The sequence below is a fragment of the Clupea harengus genome, chromosome 10 (assembly GCF_900700415.2).
Source record: "Clupea harengus chromosome 10, Ch_v2.0.2, whole genome shotgun sequence".
NCBI classification, from domain to species: Eukaryota; Metazoa; Chordata; class Actinopteri; order Clupeiformes; family Clupeidae; genus Clupea; species Clupea harengus.
In genome coordinates this window covers 10,884,742-10,898,509 of record NC_045161.1, presented here as the reverse complement: position 1 = coordinate 10,898,509, position 13,768 = coordinate 10,884,742, and the positions used below count along the sequence as shown (strand labels likewise).

General features: G+C 44.6%; 1 protein-coding gene across 2 annotated transcripts in view; it reads right to left on the bottom strand.

The window, feature by feature from the left end:
• Positions 1–13,768, bottom strand: part of pla2g4ab (phospholipase A2, group IVAb (cytosolic, calcium-dependent)) — a 28,473-nt gene that overhangs the window by 7,928 nt on the left and 6,777 nt on the right. For both annotated transcript variants that reach the window (XM_031575343.2, XM_012839509.3), the window contains exons 3-13: positions 11,532–11,613; positions 11,092–11,240; positions 10,297–10,410; positions 9,749–9,786; positions 8,632–8,776; positions 6,864–7,000; positions 5,152–5,374; positions 4,313–4,427; positions 1,739–1,876; positions 1,384–1,476; positions 337–402 (exon numbers count right to left, since the gene is read on the bottom strand). In XM_031575343.2, the coding sequence (XP_031431203.1) occupies positions 337–402; positions 1,384–1,476; positions 1,739–1,876; positions 4,313–4,427; positions 5,152–5,374; positions 6,864–7,000; positions 8,632–8,776; positions 9,749–9,786; positions 10,297–10,410; positions 11,092–11,240; positions 11,532–11,613 (1,300 nt within the window). The remainder of the gene's footprint in view (positions 1–336; positions 403–1,383; positions 1,477–1,738; positions 1,877–4,312; positions 4,428–5,151; positions 5,375–6,863; positions 7,001–8,631; positions 8,777–9,748; positions 9,787–10,296; positions 10,411–11,091; positions 11,241–11,531; positions 11,614–13,768) is intronic.

Genomic DNA, 13,768 nt, shown 5'->3' with positions numbered 1-13,768 from the left:
CTCTCATCTGATTCTCCTCAGTGATCACTTTGTGAGTACTTGAGAGTTCTGAAAGAGAAATTCCTATCTAAAAGTTTTCCATTCTCCAAATTGACAACTTGTCAACCTCAGTTGCCAAATTCCTCTAAAGGCCATGCCAGTGAGAGAGTGTGGTGTAAAAGGCGAAATTTTGACAAATGTATAGTTATAATCAGATAACATTGTGCAAAAGTATGTCCAACAAGACCACACCAGGCATTTGGTGGAGAAGCAGTGGAACAGGTACAACAAAGCTCCATTCATCTGTGGCATGTGATCCAGCCACAGAGTTTCCTGTAGTGCTCCAACTCTCTGTACCTTTGTGTGGCTCCTCGTCATTGTCCATGCTGTCCGCCCCCAAGAAGTCAGCAGGCCTAATCTGTTCTGTGGTACAGATGCAAACTATGTGTGAACATGCCGTATATACCATACTCACACACATCATGGTCATGGCATATGCACACATATGTACTCACGTACACACACACACACAATTCACTGCATATCAAATTCTTACACTGTGTGTTTAAGAGAATACTAAGAATGTGTGTGGCTGCTCGTGGGTGTGTAGATTTGACAGTCTAATCCTCAGTTTATTCGCCGTGACAACAAAAGAACCGCAATCAAATTATCGTTTGCAGTACCTGACACATCAATTCCTTACAAGATGTAATTATTTTCTCTCTCTCTCTCTCTCTCTCTCTCTCTCTCTCTCTCTTACACACACACAAACACACACACACAAGTGTTTATTTTAGGAGTTCTTAGTTGGAAATGCAATAACATTAATCAGTGCGCAAAACAATTCATTCCACAAGAAACAATCAAGGGAGCCCTACTGCAAAAACACACACACACACACACACACACACATTCATTCAGTATGACTGTCATGTTAAATAGGGACTATTTTCAGCCCACATGGTTTGGCCAGTTTGCCCAGCTGTCAATCACCCAGCAAGGAGAGGTGTTCCCCAGACACTGGAGAGGCTTGAGAACCGAACTCAAATACCTCTGCTGTTAATTCTCTCATCTGTGGCATTTAGTCTGGACATAACTGCACACTTAGTCATAATCCACAGCACCACACAACACAGTGGGAAAATTATAGGATTGGTGTTTGAAATCTGAATCACTGTTCTGGTTAGACCGACAGTAGTAGAGCCAGGTGTCAACTTCTGTTTGAGTCTGATTCTCAAGAAGCTTTCTATACATACTGCTGAAATACTATACCTCTCCTGAGCCATTAGTTACACTGGATAAAATAGTCCTCATGAATACAGAATTATGTTCCTTTCAATGTTGTAGAGATAGGCAGTGCCCCCGTAAACTAAAGGGGCTACCGACGGGGCTACCAACACTTACCCAGTTCCTCCTCCATAGTACTTTGCCTTTGTCCTGAGTCCTTGACACCCAGCACCCTGTTGAAGAGAATAGAGAAGGCACTACCCCACACTCCTGCAGAGAGAAATAAACTTCAGAATGGGATCTAATCATCCACTTTATAAATTACTTATATTAAGAAATGTCCGTCAGGGTGTGTTTATTTGTGCATGCATGTCTGGTTGTGTGTGAGTGCGAATGTGGGTGCCTGTGTGTGAAATTGGATGTGCTTGTGCGTGTGTATGTGTGTGAACCCGTGCGCATGCATTGGTGTTCGTCCTTATGTGTAATTACATATGGGGGTATTCTGTACGTTTTGAGAGCGTGTATAACATACCCATGAGGAAATGTAGTGGGTTCTCCTCATACTTCTTCACTACAGTTCCCATGAAGAACTTGCTGCCGAAGAGGTCAGGTGTCATGAAGGTCCCATATTTGGCCATGCCAATCTCATAGGGACTAAACTCTACCCAATCTGACAATGAACAAACAAGCGCATGAGTAAAGTGAGTAAAGCACGCAAAAACAGACTCACAGAATATACACAGCCACAAACTTCCAAACTAACGACATAGTAACCTAATAAACAAATTAGCACACAGGACATACACACACACACACACACACACACACACACACACACACACACACACACACACACACACACACACACACACACACACACACACACACACACACACACACACACACAATCACACACACACACACCCACACACACACACACCCCCCCCCACACACACACACACACCCACACACACACACACACACACACACACACACACACCCCACACACACAATGCATGGGCAGGTCTCATCTGACTCCACAAATTCCACATTAGACTATTGTTAGCCTGAACGTGGGCGTCATTTGAATGAACGGGGTCAATATGAGCTATTTTCTCCCTGTGAATGGGGACGCTGAGAGTGGTATGTAAACACTGCCTCGGTGACTCACTCACACCCCTTCAGCGTAATCCTCTGTGGTGTCCGGTGGCGACGCATGAGGGAGATACCTGTGGGTACACAGCCAGGAGCGCCGGGCATACCTTCAGCCACCAAGACGCAAAGAAGGCAACAGAACTCGTTCCGTTCCGGTGAAACATGAGTGAGAATGACAATCAAAGCCGACCACAGAGCTTGATTTTTTTCCATTATACACATTCCAGGGAATACCTCTTGCGTCCAAAGTGGTGCAAACACTCGCACACCCCATGACGCAATAATACATACGTATTGAAGACGTATTTTCGGAAGTGAATAAATATTTGCGTGCCATTCGGAGGTATGCACCATAAAGCAAAGAATATTAAATGATATGACTAGTCTACATGTTGTTGTTTTTGAGCATAGCTTGTACTCTACCTGTACACAATTTAGATCACTCGACCACTGTTATGAATGCAAATAAGGCAGGCAAAACCCTATTTCACAAACTGAAATTCCAAATTGCAGCTTTCATGCGAAGTCTGTTACAGACTATGAATACACATGTCCCTAAAACAGTAGTGATCTCTCACACGCTATACTACAGGCCTGTAGCCCACTGACCTATTAAACCTTACCGTCATACATTTACTGAGTGTATATCAGAAAACAACTACATGGCAATACAAATCACACTGTAAAAACAAATCTTTACAATCAAGCTAAACTACAGTGCACGTGATCATCAAAACGTTCTCGTCACGGCAAAATGAAACGCCTTTCGAGGAACACTCGTAAAACCCGTGAAGGCTTTAGATTTACGCTGTCTATGTCCCCTGGTGACAGTATGCATCAGCACATACTTGTGTAAGCCTCCACAATATAGTGCATTTACCTGGACAAGTGAGCATTGTCAACTTTATCACGCAAGGCTTCACAGCTTCATCAAATACCCTTGAGGTGTGTGTTTGGACTATGTTCTCTGACAGTCCCTCCAGCCTTGGCATTAATGGGCCTCTCTACTCTGTGTCCTCTTGAAAGGATTAAGAAAGGAAAAGGCCCTGAAGAAAAAGGGTCCTGATGAGCGGCTTTTAAAGAGCACTTCCACAAGAATGGTATTGTCTTTGACACCATGGCATTTCTGCCTGACAAGAGAGTGCTGGTGCGAATGCAGGGGAGAGGTGAGATGAATGACGTTCGAAAGCACACGCCTGTCACCTTCCGAGAATGACTGACTATAAAGGAAAGGAGGCTGCCTATACAGTATCATCTAACGGACCCCTGTGACCTTTGTGTTCTCTTTGTTTGAGGAGGAAAAGGACAGGCTGTCCTTGTCAAAATGCAGAGTCCAAAATCCACGCGCGCACACACACTCACATGTACATACACACATTGCCCAACAAACAAAGAGATGGAGATATTACCAACCAAATATTAAGAATGCTCTAATCAGACTTCCTCATCACATATCAGGGTTCCTGCTTCTTTTTAGCAACAGGCAAACTGCATGCAAAACTTGACTACACATGTATGTCAGCACTTTTAGGAAAGCACTTTTGAGTTACCTCATAAACCTTCATTAAAAAAAACACTGTACCTTTTCCAAAACATAATTGGTATTTCTCCAAAATTTATTTTCATCTTTCCAAACACTATATACTACTCAAAAATAATAATAGTCCAAATACTACTCATAACGATAGTACTTAATAATAATAGTAAAAATACTTTGAATACAATTATCTGCCTTGAACTGAGACCAGAAACTTTCCAGAAACGTTCCTGTTTCCTCCTTCTCCTCAGAGGATGCAAATGGGTTTCGGGAGAACCACTGAGCCACCGTGACACCAAAGAAGGCTCAGAACCCGTGCAGTATTGTGTGTCTGTGTATTTCGTATGCAAATAAATGCACACATACACAAACAAACACACACACACACACACACACACAAGCACGTACACACACCTGCAAACATGAGCTCGGACACATCAGGTTTGACATGCAAGCAGGTGAAGAGGGGGAGGGGGCACTGCGCATCATCCACCTTCTCCTGCATCTTGCTCAACTTAGTGTCCATTCTCTGATGAGAGAGAGTGAGAAAGAGAGAGAGAGAAAGAGAAAGGGAGGAATGACAGAGTAAAGCGATGAGAAGAGAGAGACATTAATACTCAGACAATGAAGGGGATTGTTTTCACAGAGAAAAAAAAACACAACAAGCAAGCAGCTCTGAGAAAATAACGAGAGAAGAGAAAATAAAAAAGAGGGGGATGGAGGAGAAGTGGAGCCATAGGAGAGGACAAAGAGGGAGAACATTAGGCCAGGGCACGCTCATGCAGAACACAGCAGAACACAGCAGAACACAGAGAGGGAGAACATTAGGCCAGGGCACGCTCGTGCAGAACACAGCAGAACACAGCAGAACACAGAGAGGGAGAACATTAGGCCAGGGCACGCTCGTGCAGAACACAGCAGAACAGCGAGGAGCGATGGTTATGAAAACAAAGTGTGACAGCATGCCATCGCCATGGGCAACACTAAGGAAACCCTACTGTGCCAAAGAGGAACACGAGAGGCTGAGCAGGGGCACATGAGAAAAACAAATACAAGGGTGGCTGGAGTGAAAGAAAGATTAACACTCAGGCTCAAGATGGGGAAATATAGAGGCTCAAACACACTAAATATCAAGTAAAGGCTACTCATATAGAGAGACAGAGAGAGTGAAAGAGAGAGAGAGAGAGAGAGAGAGAGAGAGAGAGAAAGAGAGAGAGAAAGAGTTAAAACATCTTTGAACTCTGTTTTCTCACTGCGGGGATGAGCGTCTCGCCGATGAGCATGCCAAAGATGTCGGCGAAGGTGACGGGCTGGCCCATGGCCTTCTTGGTCCACAGCGCCTGGATGTAGTGGGTGAGGTGCTGGGGCAGCAGCAGGCGCAGCGGGCTGCTGCTCACACTGCGCATCAGCTCCTGGTTGATCTGCTCCGGGCCCATGTTGGGGAACTCAGGGTGAGAGTACAGCGTCGACATGTACCTGACAGAGAGAGAGAGAGAGAGGGTGGGAGAGCACCAGATTAGGATCACACACACACACACACACACACACACATAAATACACACATAAATACACGCCGTATACGGCGACAGACAGACAGACAGACAGAGAGACAGGCAGGCAGACCAACAGATTCGTTCACTGACACATCAACTCGTTGGTTAATTGGTTCATTTGCTGGTTGGTTGTTGGTTTGTTGGTTGATTGGCTTATAGATAGAAAGATAGATTGACAGAGAGACAGATTGAAAGAGAAACTGGTTGTTTGGTTCCCAAACAGGCAGGCAGGCAGGCAGGCAAACAGACAAATGTAGAAGCAAGCGGGCTTCTCTGCTCTCCCCTGCTGTGTCTGTGGGCTCTGGATAAGAGCCCAGGTCTACTCTGTCCCTGGTTCCCCCTCCACACACCAAAGCAGAAAATGATTTCAGCTGCAACCAAGATTAGAGTACTTGGTTTTGAAAATGCACCTTCTCTGAAAGGACACTACAACGGTCCATGCTTCACTGGGCACTGTGCTTGGAACATTTTATATCCATGTTGTTTTTAAAGATATGCCAACGCCAACAGATTATGCAACAAGGAACAGGAAGTTACAGGAAGTGTTCTGCAGCTTTATGAACAGTAGAGTCTCCATATATAATCTAACTAAAGACAGGAGCAGGAGCAGGAGCTGAAGACAAATACTTCTAGTACAGTGAAGCTGAGCTCCAACTCGTACAAAGGAGGATATAATCTGGTCAAAAAGGATGTTGCACAACTTTGGTCCTGCAGCAAATATTCTCCCACGGACAATGTCTGTGTGCGGCACAGTTTTAATTTCATGCTGCAGTGAACCAGAGCTAAATCATAGCATTTAGATAGAGGAGTAAGTGGTTATAGTCAGAAAACTATAGACCTAGCGATTAAGACCACAAACTATTGACCAAGCGATTGAGCTTGTGCGCTGAGATGTGTCTGCAACAGCAGAAAAAACGAATAAGACACCCACGCACACGTCAGTGTCCGCATTGCGCAAAGCCGACTTCGCAGGAGTATACCTGCCCAGATCTTCACTACACAAGGAAAGCAGACTGGCTGTGCTGACATTAATCTTTACACACTGAAGGAAAAGAAAAAAGAGGGACATGTAACATGATATAGTCCGATCTCGCAGTTCTGCAAGGAGTGAAAGTTTCATGGGAGATCTTCTTACTCAACTTGGCATGCATCCCCTGGAGAAATGAAGAGAGGTGTGCGTGGGGGGTCAAACATGGAGAACAAGAGTAAGAGGAAGGAAAACATGACAGCATAAAGAGAAAAGAGAAACGGAAATGATCAGTCGATGAGACTGGGAAGTGAGAGTTTAGAGAAGACAACACACAGAAGAGCCAGGCAGCAGGCAGGCGGGCAGACAGACAGACAGACAGACAGACAGACAGACAGACAGACAGACAGACAGACAGACAGACAGACAGACAGACAGAGCTCACCAGGTGGAGCCAGAGAGGCCGGCTATGTAGGTGGTGCAGTCCAGCACACCGGACTCGTACAGGGCCTTCATCACCCCAGAGAAGCCCACCATGGCCCTGAAGCCCCCGCCCGAGCCCACCACAGCAATCACTGGCACCTGAGGGGGCAAAGGTCACTCATTGCATCACCTCCTGCAAATGTAGTCACTTCCTCCCTATAAAAGGGTAGTCGTTACATAATTTCCTGTGCAGATAAAGCGTGTGAACCATCTATTGCCCAGGCTTTTGAACATCGCTATTGCACCTAACTGGTCTAACAGGAAAGTGTTAGTCTCTATTGCCTTTCGCCTGACTCTAACTTTCAAGATCTTCAATACACCTTTCTGCTGCAGTTGCATTGTCAACACGTTTTTATTCATTGTGTGATTCTGAATGAAGGTATTCATCACATTCACCAAAGATGTGCTTCTTTAGATATTCACTACATTCATCTGGAGTAACCCAATGCCTAATGTGACATTAATTACTGCATCATAAGCTTGATCATTGATTAGTCTGCATCGATTGTAATACCCTACTGTAGCTGTTCCCGACAGTGCATCTGTTCTGCAGTAAGTTATATATTAAACCTTTGTTGACTTAAACAGAGAAACAAAACCAAATCAGCCAGCACTTGAGGAAACAGTTTCTAGGTGAAGATCTTGGTGATTTTAGGTCATTCTAAGTGTACGACAATGACTCAGTGCTACTTTGCTTTGACTCGGGCAGTGTTCACTTAAATGACTACTGAGGGATTCTCTCTGTATCTATGTGTTTCTATAATGTGTATATATGTGTTCTCTGTCTGCATGAACTTTAGTGTTTCTGTGTGTGTGTGTGTGTGTGTGTGTGTGTGTGTGTGTGTGTGTGTGTGTGTGAGAGAGAGAGAGTGTGTGTGTGTGTGTGTGTGTGTGTGTGTGTGTGTGTGTGTGTGTGTGTGTGTGTGTGTGTGTGTGTGTGAGATTGTGTGTGTGTGTGTGAGATTGTGTGTGTGTCTGTGTGATTGGGGGTATGTGTTTTCATGTACGAAAATAGCACAGAACAAGGGTAAGGGGAACTGAGAGTAAAAGAGAGTATCACATTCTGAATGTTCAACGTCCCTCATTGACTCAGCAGTTCTCTCTCTCTCTCTCTCTCTCTCTCTCGCTCTCTCTCTCTCGCTCTCTCTCTCTCTCTCTCTCTCTCTCTCTCTCTCTCTCTCTCTCTCTCTCTCTCTCTCTCTCAGCCTAACAGGAAGAGCACAGGGCCTGCCAGATATGCAAAAGCTGAGGTCAGTCCAGTGATGGTGCCTCCGGTCAACCACCAGCGCTCTTCATTACAGGAACGCTGCTGTCGTATTATCGCTTTCACACGCGCTGCGCCCCTGCTTTGCGGCCGATGGCCTGCTGTAAGATTAGTGCTGCCTTGAAACTGCAGCATGTACTGGCATGGCCTGGTTCAGTTCCTGGAAAGCTGGGGGGGGGGGGGGAGATGCAGTTCTTGCTAAGTGCAGAGGAGTTACACTGCAGTATGGTCTGTCAGGAAACTGTCCCTTAATAAGCCACATAGATGATCAATACAGCATCAGCCAATACAATTCTCTGCACTTCCCATCATGATGTACTGGCCCAGTTGTTCAAGGTCTTGTTCCCATTGCTATGTTGATGCAACATCTAACATTCCTGTATCCCTGTTGAGGCATATTAATCCTTGACCCGAGCTGAACCTCATTGTTTAGATGTGTGTGTGTGTGGGGGGGGGGGGGGGATACCTCTTGCGGTGAGCTGGGCAGGTAGCGAGGTTTCTCGCCGTCCAGCAGCTTCTTGATCCCCAGCATCACCTTTTCCCGGCGCGTCTGTCGGAACAGCTTCTCCTTATCGCACAAAGCCAGGCTGAAGCGCAGGTCCAGGTCTGAGCTGCCGAGGAGAGGGGCGCAAGAAGGCTTAGATTTAGGTGTGTTAGGTGACAAGATGAGACCGAGGCTTCATAACGTACTCCCATTTGGTGCATGTGTTCATACCATGAATGTGCTTCGCCCCATCTGATTGTCAAGCTATGCTTTGATAAGTAAACTCTTGAATTGATATTTCACCAAGTGGATATATAAAAATATAAAGAGAAACAGCAACTACATGTCAAAAACTACTTACTTACTACTGATGGCTAGCCAAACAAACTGAACATTTCTGTGCGTGCGTGTGTGTGTTTGTGTATTTTTGTGTAATGGTGTCTCAGAAGATCTAAATCCAAAAGGAATGCTTCTAATGCATTGCTACGGAAAACCAAGACATAAATCAAGGGATCTATGTCATGGGTATCTCTGATCCACTTTTGACACACCTTATAACTGCCAGAAAGTAACATGACTAATGTTCGGTCATCTACTGAATGAAATACCTGCCACTTCCAATACTTGCAGACCTGGCAGCAGGTCAGTAGGGTTGGGGTTTCTTCAGAATCTGATGTGAAATACTACAGAAGCATCATACACTGAGTTTTCATCTCTTTCTCACACCCAGTTTGGCATAGTCTCTCTTCTCTTGGGGTGATGCATGAGAAAATCTACAGCTCTGAACTGTGGTGAACCTCAAAGGATGACCTGCGGTGCAGCCTTCTCACTGTCACATAATTGACGACCAGCCTGATTCCAGTCTGGCTCCACTGACTCATCCGATCACAAGGTCTATGTCTGATACAGCGGGCCACTAGATTTTCATCTCGAGGGGGAAAATATCATAACAGCACCAGGTCTGTTAGCAAATGCTTTTTTCCAGTGCATGCTGCTGTCAGTCGCACAATTAAAGGAGAGTAAGCTAAATTACTTCACATGGCAAATGCTTCCTGCTAAATTCATAATGACCACAGTGTAAAGATGTACAGATGCTTACCAGACTTCCAGTGACATCTCCAGGTACACTTTGGTTGTCTGTCAATTGAAAAAAAAAATTATGCTAAAGTAATATAAAGTGCTGGGGAAACTTTAAATGCTAATGTTTTCCTCACAATACCTTCACCTCAACAATATGCAGTACAGGTGGCTCCTCTTTTTAATGTGAATGAATGACTCATTTCCTACTAAAACACCACAGTCCTCCACCTAGATTCTCCGCTTATGATATTTCCAAGGTGACTAGGCTTGTTTACACCCTGCGCGGGTGACGCCCGATTCTATGGCCTGACCTGCATGGAAAACTGTGGTCACACTGACAGGAATAATCCATACAAGAAAGATGGCTATATGGCTATTACAGTGTGCCATGGCATGCCAAGGAATTTTGCAATGTGACAAAGATTTTGCCATTCCTCAACGCCTTACTGAGGCAAAATGCAGGGGAAAGGTTTGGGGTGTACCGTAAAATAATTATTTAGTGACAATGACACTTCTACAAGCCGTCACCCTCTTGTTCGGAGAACATCGTGGACCATCACAACTCACCTTGCCAATGGGGAAAGGCACTGTCTCGATCTGTCCCACTTTGAGTTTGGAGATGTCATATGTGACTGTGCCCAGAGTCTCGTCCATCACGTAGTTGGCATCCATCAGAGTGATCTGGCAGTGAGAATGGCCATTCACTTGATTTCACTTCACATCAATTCATTTTAAACCACTTTAATTCACATCACATAAATGTTATTGAATTGATGTCGATTCGTTTCATTTCTATTGAGTTCCGTGAAGCTCAGTGTTGTTGAATTCAACAAACTCTCATCTCTGTGTAATTTGTATCAAAAGCTCTTCATACAGGCATCACATTACACATGGCTTATTCATCTTACACCGAGGGTGTGTCTGCACAAAAAGCAAGTATCTAAAAACACACACACACAAACAAAATATATCACCATCAATATCACATCACATCATTCATGTGTGTCCTTTTCATATATTTATCCAGACAGACTAGTAATTACAGTGGTATCGGCACAGTCAAACAGCTAACTTTTCAACCGAACTCCAACCTCTACATATTTATGTTTATGAGGTTTGATGAATGACTATTAAAGATCTGACTTCCAGGGTAAAAAAAAACTGCTGCCGCAGCTTAAATTATATACTGGGGGCTTCAGTGTCTTCCCGTCTATGGCTATACCAGTGTGTCTGTCTATGGCTATGGCTATACCAGTGTATCTGTCTATGGCTATACCAGTGTGTCTGTCTATGGCTATACCAGTGTATCTGTCTATACCAGTGTGTCTGTCTATGGCTATACCAGTGTGTCTGTCTACTGACCTTTAGAATATTCTCCTGGTTGGGGTCCAGGATGAAGGTAAACGTCTCGTTCCACTCTGGGTTGATGTTGTTGTCTATGTGTCGGGTCCTCTTCCTGCTCTCTGGAGCTGTGGGGATAAACAGCTCCAAGTAGGGGTCCGGGGTGTCCACTGGAATGACAAATACACACACACACACACACACATGTATGAAGGCATGCACCACAAGAGCTTGCTTCGGGCAAAAAGGTTACAGTATAAGAGCACACAAGCACCTTCTGCGGCAATTGCAGAAGTTGCAGTTGACTTTTGAGTTGTTTGGATTTGAAACACAGAGGTGTGCACACACACACAAACAAACACACACAGATGCACGCACACACACACACGAACAAATGTACCCGCACATACACACACACACACACACACACAAACACACACAAATGATGAACACAAACTTACAGAGGTCACCAATTGCTCCTTTGGTGACATTCTCAGCCCGCAACACTGTCACTTTGTACTTGTGAGAGTACTGCTGCTCCACCTGCAACATAAAGCACACAGGTAACATGTGGGAGTGTGTGGCTGTGAGATTCTTTAGTGTCACCAGTTCAGGTCTCTTGACTCTGCAGGATGAGCTGACACACAAAGCACGTTTGGCAAGGTCTCTGGACCTGAAACGCCTCGCAAGGCATCCTGAAGGAATCACTTCACAGGCAGGGGCCATGCAATAAGGCCTTGTAAGCAGGGTGCGATTTGTTGGGGGGGATGGAGGGATTCCCCCCCCCCCTCTGGTTTGAAAAATAAATAATATTTCATGTATTTTATATATTTTAGTTTGCATTAAATGTTCAACTGTTCAAAATGTAAGCTAATAGGGCCTACCGTTAACTTGAAAAGAATTAGGCCTATTTATTGCTTGTTTTTTCATGATAAAAAAAAAAACATCCCCCCCTGTTTTTTTTACAAATCGCACCCTGCTTGGAGGCACCCTTGTGTATTACAAACCGAGAGGAAAGACAGGTGGTGATGGGGAGAAAGGGGGTGGGGGTGGGGGTGGGGGGCATGTTCCATGGCAAGAAGGAGGTCTGTATACACAGAGTAGCATATTAGACAGGACAGATGAGACTCCTATATTGCAGCACTTCTACCCTAGGTTGCATTAGGACTTGCCATTTGAAATCAGACAACCAATACTTGGTTACAACCAATAACCAATACATCAGGAAGAACGACTAATGACGATGACAGCTGTCTATGCCAGGTCCGAAAAGCAACTGTTTGCATCATTTACAGTTTTGTCTGCAAAGTTCTCAAAGTTACCGTGGGCACATGGCTTCAAAGAACTGTCAGGGGCCTTCCAGACAAACAAGCACAAAGAAAACAATTTCTCAACTCAGACTCAGGACAAACCAGGAAGAGGAAGTGTAATAATTGCCAGACAATGTGTGTGGCATCATAACAGTGCTATGGATGCTAGGCAATCATGACCGTCATCAGAGACAGTTGCTGGGTGTGGAATGACTATAATACACACTTTATTTGGCCAGGTCTGAAAGTAAACATCAATGTTACCTAGAAAAATACCACTGCTCTTCTTCCAGGAACAAACATGTTTCATATGAAACTATCATGCAGGTTTTGATAATTGTAGTGTGTTAAAAGTGTATTTATAGTAGTACTGACAGATTACCTGGTTTCTCAGGAAAGCCACATGCTTTTCGATGGATGAATTTTGCAATGAGGGAATCCCCCCACAAAACTACTGTCCCACAAAGCAGACAATGTGTCTCGAATCTCAAGCTTGATAGTGAACAGTGCTGAAGGCCCTGTGTGTTGGGACCTGCATTAAGCCTGGTTTTGACACTAATCCCTTATCAGACCAGGCAAGAGAACGCTGAAGTCAAAACTTTCTATGAACCTATGAAATGCACAGGGTCATCATTAACATTCCTGGTGTTGTGTCTGCGCATAATCTTAAATGTGAACATAAGTAGTCAGAGAGACAGATAGAGAGGGGAGATAGGAGGGGGATGGTGTCAGATGTTGACCTTTTTCAATTCTAGTTGCGGTAATTTCTCTGATAACATCTGCATCTGCAACTACCACAAGACACAAGTGCAGACACACTGCACACTATTTCCGAGGTCTGCAATTTCAAGCACTTCCACTATTCTTAATCACTTGTCCATAATTCACAGCACAGTCTGTTGGAGTACTCCTAAACTGACACACACTGCACACGGCCTAGTGCCAAGGCCATGATAGGCGCTTTAGCTGATACTTGTTTGGGAAGATGTCTGAGATGAACATACAGTGGACTGTGTGACCCAGAATATACATTACGTTTGTTTTCACATGCATTGGGGTGAATCCTGGCTTTAGCTTTTACTGTCAATTCAAATCTGTCCGGTTGTCAAGGGACAACTCTGAGAAGGCTGGAGGCTAAACTAAGCCCTGGTGCTGTATTTGAGGCATACAGCAGAAAACTCTGACTAGAAACTAGACTGTGGTCTAGTACAAGTTGGATAGAGGAGAAGAAAAATGATCAATTGCAGTGAGATTACATTACCGGCATGTAATTCGTGTACATAAGGGTGTATAACACAATTGTCACATGCACATTTTGACACTGATCCACATTTCACTTTGTGCGTGTGAGATCCACCACTACAACATGTGAAAATCTTCTCACGCTG